The following is a 16,262-nucleotide window of genomic DNA, read 5'->3' as shown; positions in this document are numbered from 1 at the left end:
TTGAAAAACCAGGTCATGAGTATAGAAGTTGTCATAAAATATAGAAAACTTGCAGTTACAATGGAAATGGCATATATACTATACTAATTCTAATTACACAGATGAGGCACTGAGAAGAGAGGCATGTTAGAAATGACACAAGAAATTAAAACAAGAAGGAAAACTATAGTCTATTTCTATTTTCTAGGAATTTATAATGGCAAAACAATTGTTCCAATATGATAATCTCTTTCCTTAATGAGGTTCCTTGATTAATACCTATGATCTTAACCTCCCTTAAAACAAAATTTTAAAATTATCCTTTATTTTGAGCAATTTTTCAAATTCAAGTGTTTTTATAATTTTCATGATACACTTCAACTATATGCATTACAGAGTAGAAAGCTCAGCTTGATTTTTGAGAAATAATGCAAATGCACAAAACTAACTATATACTTTACCATTTTATGTTGGGAATATTTTATTTTGAAAAATTTTCTTTTATTAATTTTTATTATTTGAGGCTCACGATCATTCCTTCTGCAACTTTTGGTTAACTGAAAGCCTGTCTTCTGTTAACATTAACATACTGAAACAAAACCTGTTCTATGGAGTAAAAAAATTTAAGGTTTTTAAACATTCCTTAGAGAAGAAGCCAAAGGAAAAATCTTCCCTCTCAATCAGCATATTTGTGAACCTTTTAAGTGTAGTTTAATCTGTAACTTGACTTAGTTTACCTATCAAGTGTTTTTAACTAGGTTTATTTATATATGAGATTATGACTGTTTAACAAAGTTTGTTCAGCTTTCATGACATTGAGAGAAGAATGGGACTGTGGATTTGTCTTTTCCGTAATTTTTATGGCCTATGAAGAATGTACAAGATTACAATACGTAAAAGAATGATTTCTCTGCCACTATGATGTAGTTTTGCCTATAAAAGGTCTTGTTAGAAATCTAATGATTGTTCAAGTTTTTTGGTTTTCTCCAAGTCCTGAGTGTATTTATACTTGAGCACAAATCTAAAACCCACATTTTTGCCTCTGTCATTTCTGCATTATGGCAAATATATTTCAGCAGCACTTACCTAACACATGAACTCAAGAGAGGAGTTACTTCTCCCATAATAATTTCAACATGGATTTAGTTTATAAACTTTCAGATTAAATGCAGATTTAAAAATATGGAAAGAAATCTGTAATGAAACAGTATAGGGAAAGGCTTTTCTATCATCTTTCAGTTTTTTTCTTCCTAAATTTTTTAAATACATGGGCAATTTGGTACTATCAGCAACTATGTTAACTGTGAAGAAGCCAATAACTTTAGCCATTAGAAAATTCTGATGAAACATTTAAAATAAACATTACCACTCAGCATATGTCAATAAAATGAATGACATTGAAAACATTGTCTAATGAGTAAATGTAAGATTTTTCAAAATTTTGGAGCTGAATTTGGTCTGAATGGTTTTCCCTATTTTGTTTCTTCCTATGTTTGATGGCGGATATTTAACAAAAGGATCTGAAATCTTTGAACATGTCCCCAGGGGAGTTAAATGTAAATTGCTTGGGGTTTACAATTAATCACTTAGACCTCATGTTTTATCATTCACACAATGAGCTCTTACTCTATCACCATTCAGGTTAGTAAGACATAAAAAAATAAAAATAAATAAATATATCAGGTGAATGAATGGAAGGTGAATGCTTTTCACATATCTTTAGAATAATAACCAAAACAGTGTGGCTTAAAAATAATGAATACTTTTCTTCAAAGTATTTTTTGGCTGCTAAATTTTATTTTATTTCTTTGTATTCCTTTATGAGAAACTTAGTAAGTTACAAATTGTGGAATGACATTGGATATTCCCTAATATCCACTCTCGGAAATGCCCATTTTGTTGTGTAAGGAGCAGGTGGCTTTCTTTTTAATAGAGCTCTCCAATTTACTGTCAGACACAACCTTAGAGCTTTTTCAGGGCTAACCAAGCTTTATCTGACCAAACACAAACTGGCACATGGACTTCATCCACACAGTCATATGAGTCCCTTGGCTATAGCCTTCTGACATGTGTCTAATCAGTTTTGTAAATTCCAAACTCAGGGAAGGAATCTCCAGCCATGCTAGCATGTTGATGCTATGGGACTGAAGGAACAGAGTGGCAATGAGGCTTCATACATCTGCTTGACAGTCCACTGCCAGTCATTGCCACCAAATACTGGCAACATTTTTTTTTGAGAAAGAAAGTATCTTAGAAATTTTTTATTTAAAATTTTCTATTATGTGCTTCTGCTTAGATATCCTAATAACACTTCCTTAAATGCCTTGTTACACAGTGAAATCTGGTAATAATTATCAAGCACCATACACACTGTTTACAATAGAATCATATTTCTTTTTCTTCTTCTTCTCCTCTAGACTCTCTTTTTTTCTTGCATAAAAAGTAGAACGCTGCTGAATAGTACCCAAATGTCTGTTGTACACCATGCCAATAAAGCAGCTCAGCCAAAAATGTGAAGGGAAAAGTTTGCCAAGTAAAAGAAAACATAACAAATTGGTAATGGTTTCTATCTTGACAGAAAATGAAAATGATCCCTCAATGTGTGGCCACTCATGTGGACACATAAAAATGTCTTAGAAGCAATCATTTTACCTCAGATAACAGACCCTGACAGTATAGTACAACACACTGACTGATTTTTCACTTCTCAGAAAAGCAGCAAGCATGACCTACCAAATGGTCTGAGAACCATGTAATTTATGCATAACACACACGCACATGCCATGATCATAATATTTGCTACAAATCATCCTAAGCACATGACTTCTTTTTGTTGCACTGAGATACACTTCACAAGAGAGAGTTTAAGTCAAAAGAAGTTTCTTAAAGCTGAATTAGCTTAACTTGATCAGACTTCCCAAACTGACTGAGAGAACTAAAAGAGGAAGAAAATGATTCCATGCAAACATCGATAATCATCACTTCTCTTTATGCATGTAATTTATACTGCAAATGAAAAAGAGCATGTAAATTGTATTAACAACACTAACACTCTTATTGCTTCATGAAAAATTCAATCATCTCCTTAGGAAACAGTAAAATTATGGTCACCATGTAATACATATGGTCCTCGAAATCACTAAATACCACAGCCACTTATTATGTGTAATCATATTTATTCCAAAAAACGTATTCTACAAAGTAGGATACTTAGGAGATCATAATGGAAATTAGCAATAGGAGTGAAGCTACTCAAGACTTACTAATGATTCCCTTAAATGATAAGATTTTATTTTTGAATATTAGAAAAAACTGGCTAACACCAAGGACTTCTGAAAGCTGATAGCTTTAGATTTAAGACTAATGAAGGTGGAGGCAGCTAGGTGCTGCAGTGGATAGAGCTCCAGTCCTGAAGTTAGGAGGACCTGAGTTCAAATCCAACCGCAGACACTTAACAGGTCCTAGCTGTGTGACCTTGGGCAAGTCACTTAACCCCAATTGCCTCAGTGTAGTATTCTCTCTAAAATGTAATGCTCTCTGTTGAGGTTTTCTTGGGGTCTCTGGAAGCAGCCTTCGTTTCAGTTCAGTAATTACCACAAGTGCACTTAACCCCAATTGCCTCAGTGTAGTATTCTCTCTAAAATGTAATGCTCTCTGTTGAGGTTTTCTTGGGGTCTCTGGAAGCAGCCTTCGTTTCAAGTCAGTAATTACCACAAGTGCAGTCGGGTGTCCAAATCCTTTATTATCTCTTTCACTTGGGGCTTGGCTGGTTTTCTGGGGGACTTCCAGAGTCTTAGTTTCTGTAGAGAAGCAAAGTGGGAGAGCCTGCCACCAAGGTGATGTGAGATAGGATGAATCTGTCGGAGTGCAAGGGCTTGTGCTCCAGCCCTTCAGCCTCCAGCCTTCTGTTTGCTTGTCTCTCTGAATCTCCCTGACTGAGGCTTCTAGCTTATAAGCTCTACACTGAGTAAATATTATATCACTAGGAAACAATTATTTGTTGTAGGATTAAATCAATGCTAAACTAGATTTAACCATTGTCTCCTCAATTCCACTTAGTACCTTGTTCTAAGTTCTGGCCCATAACATCTTCTTGTAGGATTAAATCAATCACACTGAACCATGCTAAATTAGATAACTATTGTCTCTGTCAATTCCACTGACTTAGTATCTTGTAAGAATCCTTTGTTTCAAGTTCAGAGTTCTGGCCCATAACATCTCCTGCTTTCTTTTGTTTTAGAACATAGGTGGTCATAACCTACCTGACTTCTCAAGGAGGTGAGAACCCCAAAAAAGGGAGATGATCACACCTTCCCTGACTGCTCAAAAAAGGGGTGAAAACACCATAAAAGGAGGTGATCACGCTCTTCCTGATGTCTCAGGAAGGGAGATGAAAACACTAAGAGAAATGGGAAATCAAATCAGATTAGCAGGTTTTTGAAGGGTCTCACTCTTAAAACAGGTATACACAAATCCATCAGTATGGGAGGTTTACACATAATTATATAAATTACATAAGCACATAGTAACACAGGCTAGTAGTGATGTGATAAATAATATGAATCAACATGAGGAATTATACATGTCCATAATCCACTGTCCACTACTTGATGTGCCAGGAATCCAATAATTCCTGAAAGTTTTGAAGTCCTGCAATAGTCTTATTATGTGTTAGGAAGTCCAATGATTCCTGATGGTTTTCAAGTCCTGCAACAGTCTTTATCAACAATTTTTCATCTCAGGGAATCCAGCGATTCCTGCTGGTTTTAAAGGTCTTTAATAGTCTCATTATCAGTCATGTTCTTTCTGTATCAGATGTTTTTTAGGTCTTTTTTGTTTTGAGGTTTTTCTCTTTTTCTGTTTTTCTCCAGGTGCTTGTTGGCACCCATCTGATTCTTTCTCCATCTGAAGAAATACAAGCAAACCCTTTCTCCCCAGCAGTAAACCTATCTAGTCCTTTCTATTTACCACTTTCTAGATTTCTCCTCATCACCTGGAGATTACATTGGAGCTGCTCACACTGGACACTGCTCTTCTGTTGGGTTAAAAAGCCTGTATTCTCTTCATTTGTAATCCCTTTCTCCCATCTGATTGCTTTTTGGCTGATTGATCACGTAATCTCTTTCTGCCATCTGACTGCTTCTCTGGTGACTGATCACTTCTAAAGACTCTCTGGGTGTAACCTCAGCTGCCATCATGCCCTACCTGATGGCATACCTCACCTGTCTTTTGTATGATATCTTGGGACTGGGTCCAGCTTCTCATTTCCCTGGGTCAATCTACATTCTGAGGCCAGTGGAAACCTCAATTGCATTTTGGACATAGAATTTTAGGTCTTCTCTCACCCTGTCCTCTCACTCTTATCTCTATGCCTACATTGGGCTCTCAGATGTCCTATTTTTCCACACTGAAAACATCAACGAGTCTCTCTAGAAGTCCCTTGCCAAGAGGGACCCTGTCTTCCCATGTTCATCATAGTCTGGATATAATAAGTATTTGTGCCCACTGTGGCACAGGATCTTATGATCTCCTCTACAGCATCTTTGGGTTGTCCCCATATAATTCTTCTGCAAATCTCAGCATTTTCCTTAGCCAGATGTAGTATCATAATTCTTGTAGCTGCATTTTTTAAAATGGTTCTTGTGACAGCTGTCTGCAAATGTCCCACAAAATCCGCAAAAGGTTCATTGGGACCTTGCTCTATTTTTGGGAAGGCTTCCTCTCCATCTTTTCCTGGGAGGAAGCACCAAGCTTTGATTACAGCAGCAGCAATTTGCTCATACACTGCTATGGGGTAATTAATTTGTGCTGAATTGTCTGTGTACTGATCTTCACCTGCTAGTTGGTCAAAGGTGATTTGTATGTTAACTCCGGTTTGCCTATTTCATTGGGCTTGTACCCTGCAAAGTTCACTATATTCCAAAAGCCACAACAAGTTTTGTCCTGGTTCTAAACATTTCCTTGCTATGGATTTCCAATCTCTAGGGGTTAAGATTTCATAAGCCAAATTCTCTAGTTACATCTTAACATAAGATGATATAGCCCCATAAAGAGTGCAACCCTTTTTCAAATCCTTAATTTTTTCCAGATCAAAAGGAGTGTATCTTCTCCATTGCTGACCTGAAGAGTCAAGCTCTTCAATCACAGGGTATGCATTTATTAAATCAGATATTTCCTGTCCTTTTTTTTTTTTTTTTTGCCTTAACCAGTACCTTTTGTAATCTTGTCAAAGCTGCTGCATGGGTAGTGTTGATTGTGTTACTGCCTCTCCCCCTCCTCCTTCTCCCTCCACCCATGAAGGGTTACTTGAGGGAGGGAGGTCAGGGGATGGGGAATGTCCTAATTTCTCCTGCTGTGAAGTACCACACTCAGAATTGTACTTAATTCTATTCTTATTTGGTTTTTCATCCTTTTCATTTACTTTATCTGGATCCTTCCCCTTCTGTTCTTTCTTCTTATTTTTATTCTATTACTTATATAATTTCTTGAAGCCAGTTGTATTGAATTATATGTATAAAGTGTTTCTTTGGACATTGAATCAGGTCCATTATCATTGTAGTACTGACATAGTTGCTCTCCTACTAATTTCCACTCGTCTGAATTAAATTCTTTTTCCTTAGAGAACCAAGGAGATGTGTACTGTACTGTTTCTAAAAGTTCAATGCTCTGCTCCCAAGTTACAATTAAAACTTGATTTTTTATCAGTATGACCAAGCTTTTGACACATTTTCCTTAAAGAGGAAAAGAAGGTTGTTTTCTAAACATCTGTCCCATTTTAGCTAAAATACTTTCCTTGTCTATTTTGTACTCATCCTAATTTCTGGGTCACAGATAAAGGTTCTTGGTCCCTGTTTGGGTGCCAAAATGTAGTATTCTCTCTAAAATGTAATGTTCTCTGTTGAGGTTTTCTTGCGGTTCTTCGTTTCAGTTCAGTAATCACCACAAGTGCAGCCAGGTGTTAAAGTCCAAATTCTTTATTATCTCTTTCAAAGTCCTATCTCTTTCACTTAGGGTTCAGCTAGTTTTCTAGAAGGCTTCCAGAGTCTTGGTTTCAGTGGAGAAGTGAGGGGAAGAGCCTGCCACCAAGGTGGTATGAAATGGGATGAATCTGTCTGAGTCCAAGGGCTTGTACTCCAGCCTTCAGCCTCCAGCCTTCGGTCTGTTTGTCTCTCTGAATCTCCTTGGCTGAGGCTTCTAGCTTATAAGCTCCACACTGAGTAAAAACCAATCATTATATCACTAGGAAACCATTATTTGTTGTAGGATTAAATCAATGCTAAACTAGATTTAACCACTGTCTCCTCAATTTCACTTAGTATCTTGTTTCAAGTCCTGGCCCATCACATCTCCTTGTAGGATTAAATTAATCATACTGAACCATGCTAAATTAGATAACTATTGTATTTATCATTTAGTACCTTGTAAGAATCCTTTGTTTCAAATTCAGAGTTCTGGCCCATAACACCTCAGCAAAAAAAGAAAAAAACTAATGAAGGTGTTAAATTGTATGTTTTATGATGAAAACACATCAAACTATAAACATCACTCTTTTTAAGAAACATCATTGATATCTGAACTTCATAAAGAATAAAAAAATGGGAGATCATAGAGTAAAAGAATTAGGAAGAACCTTGAAAGGGTATATGCTTTGCCAAATTTGAAAGTCAACTTGAATTCTGTGGATTATAATTTTCAAATGAAACTTGTGGGGTTTGAATTTGTTGGTGACTTTCCTGTTCAATAAAAAAGGACTTAAATGGTTTACAAAAAAGGTCAAAAAACAATTATGGGGCATCAAATAATTCTTACAAAAAAAAAAAAAACACACTTTGATGCCTTAAGTGTAAATGAATTAGAAACACATGGATCATATTTCTCTTTAAAAAAGTATGGATTTAAAAATAAGGGAAAAAGCCATGGCATATTTTGTGGTGGCTGAATCCAAAGCATTTGAAAGATATTCTGCAACATTCAAGAAACTGAAATGAAATTGAACTTGTCTGGTCATAAAACAAAACCAAATTTTAAAGTTTGCATATATAAAGTACAATGATTACAATGATGTATTTCACATGTAGATATTCATAAAATTAACATTTACTGAGCCCTCACAATATAGACAGAACCAAGGGGAGAATTGGAAATGAATCAAATATGATCAACATAACTGTATATTTATATACAAAATAACAAAAAATTTTATGCATAAGCTACATGTGAACAGACACATGCACAAATGTTTTCAGTTTGAATGGAGTGATTGGTGTGATTTCATGAATGAAAAAGCATTTATTAAGGGCTTACTGTCCGGAAAATACTGCCTTAAAAGCCATTTCTATTCTGAAGCAGCAAATATTCTAATGGGGAAAGAGATATATAACAGGATTTCATCTGCCAATAAGAGGGAAGGTCCCATGATCCTTAAAAAGCAGAAACAAAGAGGATGGTAACCCATCTTTTTTTTTTTTTTTTTTTTTTTTTTTTTTTAACATCATTTCCTTCCACAAAATCATATCCTTTTCTGATGCTGAACTTTGTGCCAGTGACACAAACTTTGGTGGAGAAAACTTTCTTTTCTGAGTATTTATGGCGTCTGTGGCTGCTAATCTCCACTGCTTCCCTGGATGATGGCTGTGGGTTGGTCTAGAAGCAGGATCAATGCGCTGGGGGAGAGAGGATGATTCTCTTCCTAGCACTTTTAGACTTACTCATTGGTGGCAGAGGTCAGAGGCTGGTGATAATACTATGAAAGATGGTGGGTTAATTGTTTCCTCAAATGATGGCTACAGATACCAGGTTGTAGACTATTGAGCAGAGTTATTTCTAAGGTTCTTAGGTGCTCTATCGAAGTCTGAAGAGAAGAAATAGATGAGGTGATAACAGTGGTTTGACTTGCCCAGCACATGCTATCTCTTGTCCCTCCCTCAAGGTGCCTTGTTAAATCAGGTAGTATTAATTTCTACCATTTCATTTGTACCAGCATCTCCAAATACATATGAAATTCCAAACATTTGTCAAGTTCGTATTTGTTTGATTATATTCTTATGTTTTAAAAAATATGGATTCTCCTCAGATTTCCCCACTAGTTTGTAAACTACTCTTCAACAACAATGGACATTTTTGGGGAATTTTTTTAATATCCTGTCCATTCCTTCAGGACTCCTAATTTGCTAGTGCTCAACCAATCATTTTGATTGAACAATTTTATGAAGAATTTGAATCAAGGATAGAATGGTGATAAAGGGAAGATACATAGTTTGGCAGAAAGAAGGGATTATTTCATTTCAGACTGCAGTTATGGCATATGGATGGCTCATAGGCTAAAGAGGGAAAACATGAGTTGGGGAGGCTAATTTGGTTAGTTTGGTAAAAAGAAACTGATCCAGATTACGTGTAAGAGGAGAAAAGGCTAGTTAGGGGAGGCTTCCTATGACACATATGAAGCAATGCTGAGGAAAGAGAAGTTTGATAATGAAAAGAAAAAAATCTCATTTTTCCACTCTTTGGCCAGCACTGAATAAAATTAAGGACAAAAGTAAGTGCTCATATTCCATATTTTGTAATGTGGCTTTAAATGTCAGTGAAATATTCAAAAGACAAACATGCTGATAGAAAGTAGAGATTTGAAGATTCAGGATTACAGAATTAATAAATAGGCTTTTAAATATTGAGATTAAAGAAGAGAAATGTTATGGAAGGAGTTCTATGGATCTATAATGGATAGATGAACACCTTTGGAAGATTGCTTTTACTTAACAAAAGAAAAATATACTATTAAAATTTGACCCCTATAATGAGATGTCCAATTACCTATAATTCACCAGTCTATTTGATAAAGGATAAGTATTATAATACTATAATCTAAGTCAGGTGTCAAATATGAATATATGGAAACAATGTTTCCATAGTATGGCCCAAGCAGATTAAAATGTAATTGGAAAATATTTGACAAAAATAAATAAATATACAATAGGACACAGTTAATGTTAATACATGGTTTTCTAAGGGAATAAGCAGCCTGCAGGAATCCTATATAGCAGCTCCCATTCTATCTGAGTTTGGTACCACTGCTCTAAATGATTGAAGATACAGATGTGTCCAGGACAAGAGCCCTGGAGCTGATGTCAGAGAACTGGAATTTTAATCCTGTATTGGTGACTTACTATTCATGTGATCCTAGACAGATCATTTTGCCTCACTGGACCTCTGTTTTCTCATCAAAATAAGATTTTCTCCCCTCCTCCACACAAAAAAAAGCCTGAAGGCAAAAAAAACCCCAAAAAAAACAAAAAAAAAAAAAAACAAAAAAAACCGAATATGCTTTGATCTGTATTCAGATACAATCAGTTCTTTGTCTGGGTATGGGTAGTATTTTTCATCCTAAATTCTTCAGAGTAGTTGCGGATCACTATACTGCTGAAATAGCAAAGTCATTCACAGCTGATTATCCCACAACATTACTATTACTTTGTACATAGTACATTTCACTTTGCTTGAATTCATAGAGGACTTACCAGATTTTTCTGAGTGTATCCTGTTCATCATTTCCCATAGAACAATAATATTTCATTATCATCACATAACACATTTAAGGGCATCGACTCAATTTCCAAATCTTTGTCCTAAGAAGACAGGTTCTACAAATATTTTTGTACCTCTAAGTTTTTTTCTTCTTAAAATCTTTTATTAGGTCAAACATAAGCATCATTTTTTAAATAACCTTTTGGGCATATAGTTCACATATTTTTATCACTTATCAATTGGGGAATTCCTTATTTAAAAAAAAATAAATTTGACTTAAGTTTCGTATAATTTAAGAAATGTGGTCTTTATCAGAAAAACCTGCTTCAAAATTCTTTCCTCAATCACTACTGCTAACTTATTTCCCTGTTTATTCTATTCTCTTTCCTTTTCCTTTTACCCTCCTCAAAAAATGTTTGGCTACTGACAATCCCTTTCTCCTAATATGTCCTCTCTTCTATCATCTTTCCCTCTTCCCCTAACCCATTCCCCCCCCCCCCACCCCCTTCTTACTCTCCTGCAGGATAAGATAGATGTCTATACCCAAATTGAATGTGTATGTTATTTCTTCTTTGAGCAATTCTGATGAAATTAAGATTTACTCCCTTTCCCCTCACTTTCTTCCTTTATACTGGCTTTTTCTTGCCTATTTTATGGAAGATAATTTATGTCATTCCACCTTTCCCTTTTCCATTCTCCCAGTTCATTCCTTTGTCACTCCTTAATTTAATATAATTTTAGATATATTATCCCTTCATATTCAACTCACACTTGTGTCTGTCTCTCTCTCTCTCTCTCTCTCTCTCTCTCTCTCTCTCTATATATATATATATATATATATGTCCTCATTCTAACTGTCATAATAATGAGAAAGTTCTGAGTTGCAAATATCATCCTCTCATGTAGGAATGCAAACATATAAATTTTATTAAGTCCCTTATGATATTCCTTTCCTAATTACCTCCTTATACTTCTCCTGAATCCTATATTTGAAAAATCAAATTTCCTATTCCGCTCTGGTCTTTTCATCGTGAATGCCTAAAAGTCCTCTATTTCATTGAATTAATACTTGGTTTTGCTGGGTAGATGATTCTTGGTTGAAATCCTAGCTCCATTGCTCTCCAGAATATTATATCCCAAACCTTCTGATCTTTAAGATAGAAGCTGCTAAATTTGGTATTATCCAAACTGTGGCTCTGTTATACTTGAATTGTTTTTTTTCTGAATGCTTGCAATATTTTCCCCTTGACCTGGGAGTTCCAGAATTTAGCTATAATATTCCTGGGAGTTTTCATTTTGGGAAGTGATAGACAGATTCTTTCAATTTCTATTTTACTCTCTGGTTCTAGAATACCAGGACAGTTTTCCTTGATTATTTCTTGAAAGATGATGTCTAGGGTTTTGTTTTTTTTTTTTTTTATCATAGTTTTTAGTAAACTAATAATTTTTAATTTATTTCTTCTGTTTTTGAGGTTAGTTGTTTTTCCAATGAGATATTTCATATTTTTTTTGGTTTTATTTTATTGTTTCTTGATTTCTTATAGTTAGTAACTTCCATTTGCTGAATTCTAATTTTCAAAGAATTATTTTCCTTAGTGAGATTTTGGACCTCCTTTCCCATTTGGTCAATTTTGCTTTTTAAGGCATTCTCATTAGTTTTTTGTATTTCTTGTAAATTATTTTCTTAATTTTTTTTCTCCATCTCTCTTACTTGATTTTCAAAATCCCTTTTCAGCTCTTTCATAGCCTGAGATCAATCAATTCTTATTTTTCTTGAAGGGTTTGGATATAGGAGCTTTGACTATATCATCTTCTTCTGAGTAGGTGTTTTGATCTTCCTTGTCATCATAGTAACTTTTTATGGTCAGGACCTTTTTCTGTGTCTGCTCATTTCTCCAGCCTATTACTTGGCTTTTAACTCTTTGTTAAAGTGGGGTTTTGTTTCCAAGGTAGAGAGTGCACTGTTCCTTCAAGCTCTTTTCAGAGATTCTTCTAGGAACCTGAACCATAGGGGTAGCTAGGTGGCGCAGTAGAGAGAGCATCAGCCCTGAATCAGGAGGACCTGAGTTCAAATCTGGTCTCAGACACATAACACTTCCTGGCTGTGCAACCTTGGGTAAGTCACTTAACTCCAATTGTCTCAGCAAAAATAAATAAATAAATAAATAAAATAAACAAACCATAAACATTCTTTTCTACCCTGAAACTGTGAGGAGTTTCCCTGTTTCTTTGTGGTTGTAAATTCTAGTGTGCTAAAGCAACTGAGTCCTTCCTGCTAGTAAAGAGGACTCTTGAGAGCTGAGGCCTCTGGAAGCTGCCCCCATGCCCACTTCTGGTTTGCTGGTTTGCCAGGGTCTTTTCACCTTAATGACAAATCTTTCCTGCTGATCTTCCAAGTTGTCTTTGGTCTGGAAATTGTCAGTACTATCACTGATTCAGAGGCCTCAAAGCCTTTCCTGCTTTGCTGGCGCTGGGATCAGGCTGGGGCTGCCCTGGTGGAGTCTTCACTAACCCTAAATTACCAGGACTGTGGAATGGACTCCTACCCTAGTGCCACAGCTCTTTCCTGATGACCTTTTAGGTTGTCTTCACCTAGAAAATGTTCTACTGCATCTTTTTGTATGTTCTGATGCACTAAAATTTGTTTAGAATCATTATTTAAAGGAATTTGGAGTGATTTACTCTTGCCACTTTGAGTCCACCTCCTCATCTTTTTAAAGGAGGCATTATTAGGTGGTTTCCAAAGATTTTCTACTTTTGAATCCTATGAACCTAAGAAAGTTCCAGGTGAGAAGTTAAAATACTGTATATAACTTCTGATGATTAATTTGATTTCATGATTATGTCAGCAATTTAACATGTAAAGAAAGTGAAGCTCTCCTGCTTAGGGAAGATTACGAGTAGTAAAATGGGGAGTAAGGAATACTGTCTTGACAGTTAAAAAACTTGGGTTCTAGTCATGGATCTGCTGTTAAGTCACTGTACCTCATGATTCAACTGATTTCTCTAAGCCTTGTTTCCTTATCCTGTAAGATGATAGTGTATGAGACTTGTGTTTCCTAAATTGTATTTCATGGAAACCTGGTGTTCCATGAAAAGTGAATATAGATTCCATGAAAAAATTCCAACGGTATCAGTATTTTTCCTCCTAAGAGATTAAATTATATATAAAAATGATGAGTGAGATTATGAAAATGACTTTAATTTGTTCCATAATTTCCCTAACTTCTATTTCTTCTAGGGATATTCCATATTCCATTCTACCTTCCGTAGTCACCAAATTTATATGTTCATTGATACATTTCCAGCTCAAAAGTACTTTGTAGACAGATTGCTCTGGGAAACATTAGAACCGATGAACCAGTGCTCATCATTTTTTATCTAAAATGGAAAGTTTTCTAGGTGTCAGAAAAAAAGGCAGGATCAGAATTTAATATGCTGCCAATCTAACAAGTGAAGCATGAGCAGAGTTGTCCCCTAAAGGGAAAAAAATGTTCCAAAAGCTGTTTTTACTCAGAGCAGTGTCTTCTGCTCTTCCCCAAGCCAAACCCCACACGTTCACTTCATCTTGCTTTACTGACTTCAAGTCTTTACTCACATTATTTCTAATGCCTAGAATTCCTTTCTTTCTCTTTACCTTGAGTTTCTATATATCTCTTAAAACCCAATCACCCCAAGTACATTGCCCCAAGGAGAAATGCTTTTTTCATCTCAGACCTCATCAAAATTTTTGCTTGCACCTCTCATGTATTTGCCATATATTAATTTGTATTATAGCTATTTGTTCATGTGTTGTGCCTCCTCTTCCCAGTCTGCATATTTTATGAAAACCAAAATCTTATCTAACTTTACATTTTCTCTTAATACCTAGAGATAGCATGGTGATATAAACATTGTAGGTAACTGATACATGTTTGCTGCAATAATTAAATTCCCATTCAATATTTTTAGTAGTTATGTTCAATAAATCAAAGTCCTTACCATCCTTCATCATCGTCTACTTCAGTTTCAGAAGTTTCATTTTCAGGAGTTTCAGCGATGGCCTGAGTAAGTTTAGATTTAAACTGATTCAACAGTGCCAGTGTCTGAAATAGCAATAGAGTTTTGTTAAATTTCTGACAATGATATATGCTGCTTTTAAAAATATTATTACAGAAAACTATATCAGGTAGAAATAAAATAAAATTCTTATGGTGACATTAACTTCTGCATACAGTTCTACCTGGCATACAATAGGTGCTGCTTAGGTACTTTTTCATGAATTCATTCATGCATACATTCATTCACATAAAAATGTTTTGAAGTTCAGAATTAGACAGATGTTACGACATACTATACAGATCTTGCCTACATGAATTCTTTCTGAATTTGTACTGAGATTTCTCAGTTCAGGTTGATGGCTCTTCTCTGTGTAATGAACTTTCCTTCCTCTTCTCTAATATTTTGAAGTGGGAGAAAAGGGACAGTTCTTAATTTTGGGAGCTGCAATGTATAAAATTTATTCTGCATAAATGGAAAATTTTAATTTTTATACATTTCTCATATTCATGTTAACTTACTGATACTCAACACTTAAAGATATGGCAACTGTTTATCTTTTTATATATACAGTTTTAAAAAGATATAGATCTATTACATATATAGCCAATTCCTATTGTCTACACTTAAGGTGATTAGACACATATTCATTAAAATAATTCAGATAACCTTTCACTTAATTATGGGATACATTTAGAAATAGACACAAAACTAAACATTCATCTACTGATCTCCTTTACTTTTGGTCTGTCTCCTTCTTTGCCAGAAACCTGGCAAATAATCTTTGCCAATAAGTCTAACTGTGGAATGAGGAAATCATATCACTATAGATCTGGGGAAAAAGTTATACAGTAGAGATGCTGGCTGGCTTATTTTTTTATCTTTACTTAAAGATAATTTTTTTTTGTTGTGTTGATCTTATAACATCTCTGAAAAGTAAGTAGGGATAGTAATTATCATCAGCTTATTTTTATTGGTAAAGAGATAGGCAGGTCCAGATACTAAGTGAACTAGCTTCCTATAGTAGTGGAGCAAGTCAGTGTCAATGCTGGAACTAAGACTCAAATTTTCTGATTGACAGTCCAGTATTCTATATTGCCAGAAATACAAAATGAAAATGCAGAATCCCACATCTGCAAGTTTTTAAGTTAATGAAATTTCTAAAATGGAATAATGAATCTGATTCTCCAACTTATAGGTTAGACACTTGCATAAACCTGGAACAGGCTTAAGTTTACGAATTAGGAGATGGGGCAGAATGAGCTCCAACTTTTCTACTAGGAGTGGAGCAACAGTTTTCATATCCACATAGCTCCTACAGTGTTTGGGGTATAGAAAAGACTGTGCCTGGTCAAAATGATTTAATAACAATTTTAATCCTCTGTTAGTCATAATAGATACATGATTTATAATTTAATACTTTGCTTCACGAGATATAAAATTCAATTTGAGGAGAGAATCTTTTCCATTAAGTTTAATAGATACTTTGTTGTGCTTCTTTTGCACAATGAGGAACAGAAAATGGAGCAGAATAACACAATCACAAAATCACAAATTGATTAGGTTAAAATACACAAGTAATTTTCAAAAGAAGAAATACAGATTATCAGCAACCACAAGGAAGAATGCTTCAAATTTTTAACAGTAAGGGAAATGAATAGTAAAATCAATAGGAGATTTCATTTCACATCCATTAGATAGCAAAGATGACAAAGGTAAAAAGG

The 16,262-nt window shown here is 35.1% G+C and overlaps 1 protein-coding gene across 2 annotated transcripts in view; it reads right to left on the bottom strand.

The window, feature by feature from the left end:
• Positions 1 to 16,262, bottom strand: part of CWC27 (CWC27 spliceosome associated cyclophilin) — a 286,067-nt gene that overhangs the window by 36,831 nt on the left and 232,974 nt on the right. Inside the window, exon 13 of one of the 2 annotated variants that reach the window (XM_012541061.3) lies at positions 14,482 to 14,585. In XM_012541061.3, the coding sequence (XP_012396515.2) occupies positions 14,482 to 14,585 (104 nt within the window). Of the gene's footprint in view, positions 1 to 14,481; positions 14,586 to 16,262 lie in introns of those variants that run through there. The other variant, XR_004233770.1, reaches the window with a different exon arrangement.

The sequence above is a fragment of the Sarcophilus harrisii genome, chromosome 1, assembly GCF_902635505.1.
Source record: "Sarcophilus harrisii chromosome 1, mSarHar1.11, whole genome shotgun sequence".
NCBI lineage: Eukaryota > Metazoa > Chordata > Mammalia > Dasyuromorphia > Dasyuridae > Sarcophilus > Sarcophilus harrisii.
This window is presented reverse-complemented; position numbering and strand designations above follow the sequence as displayed.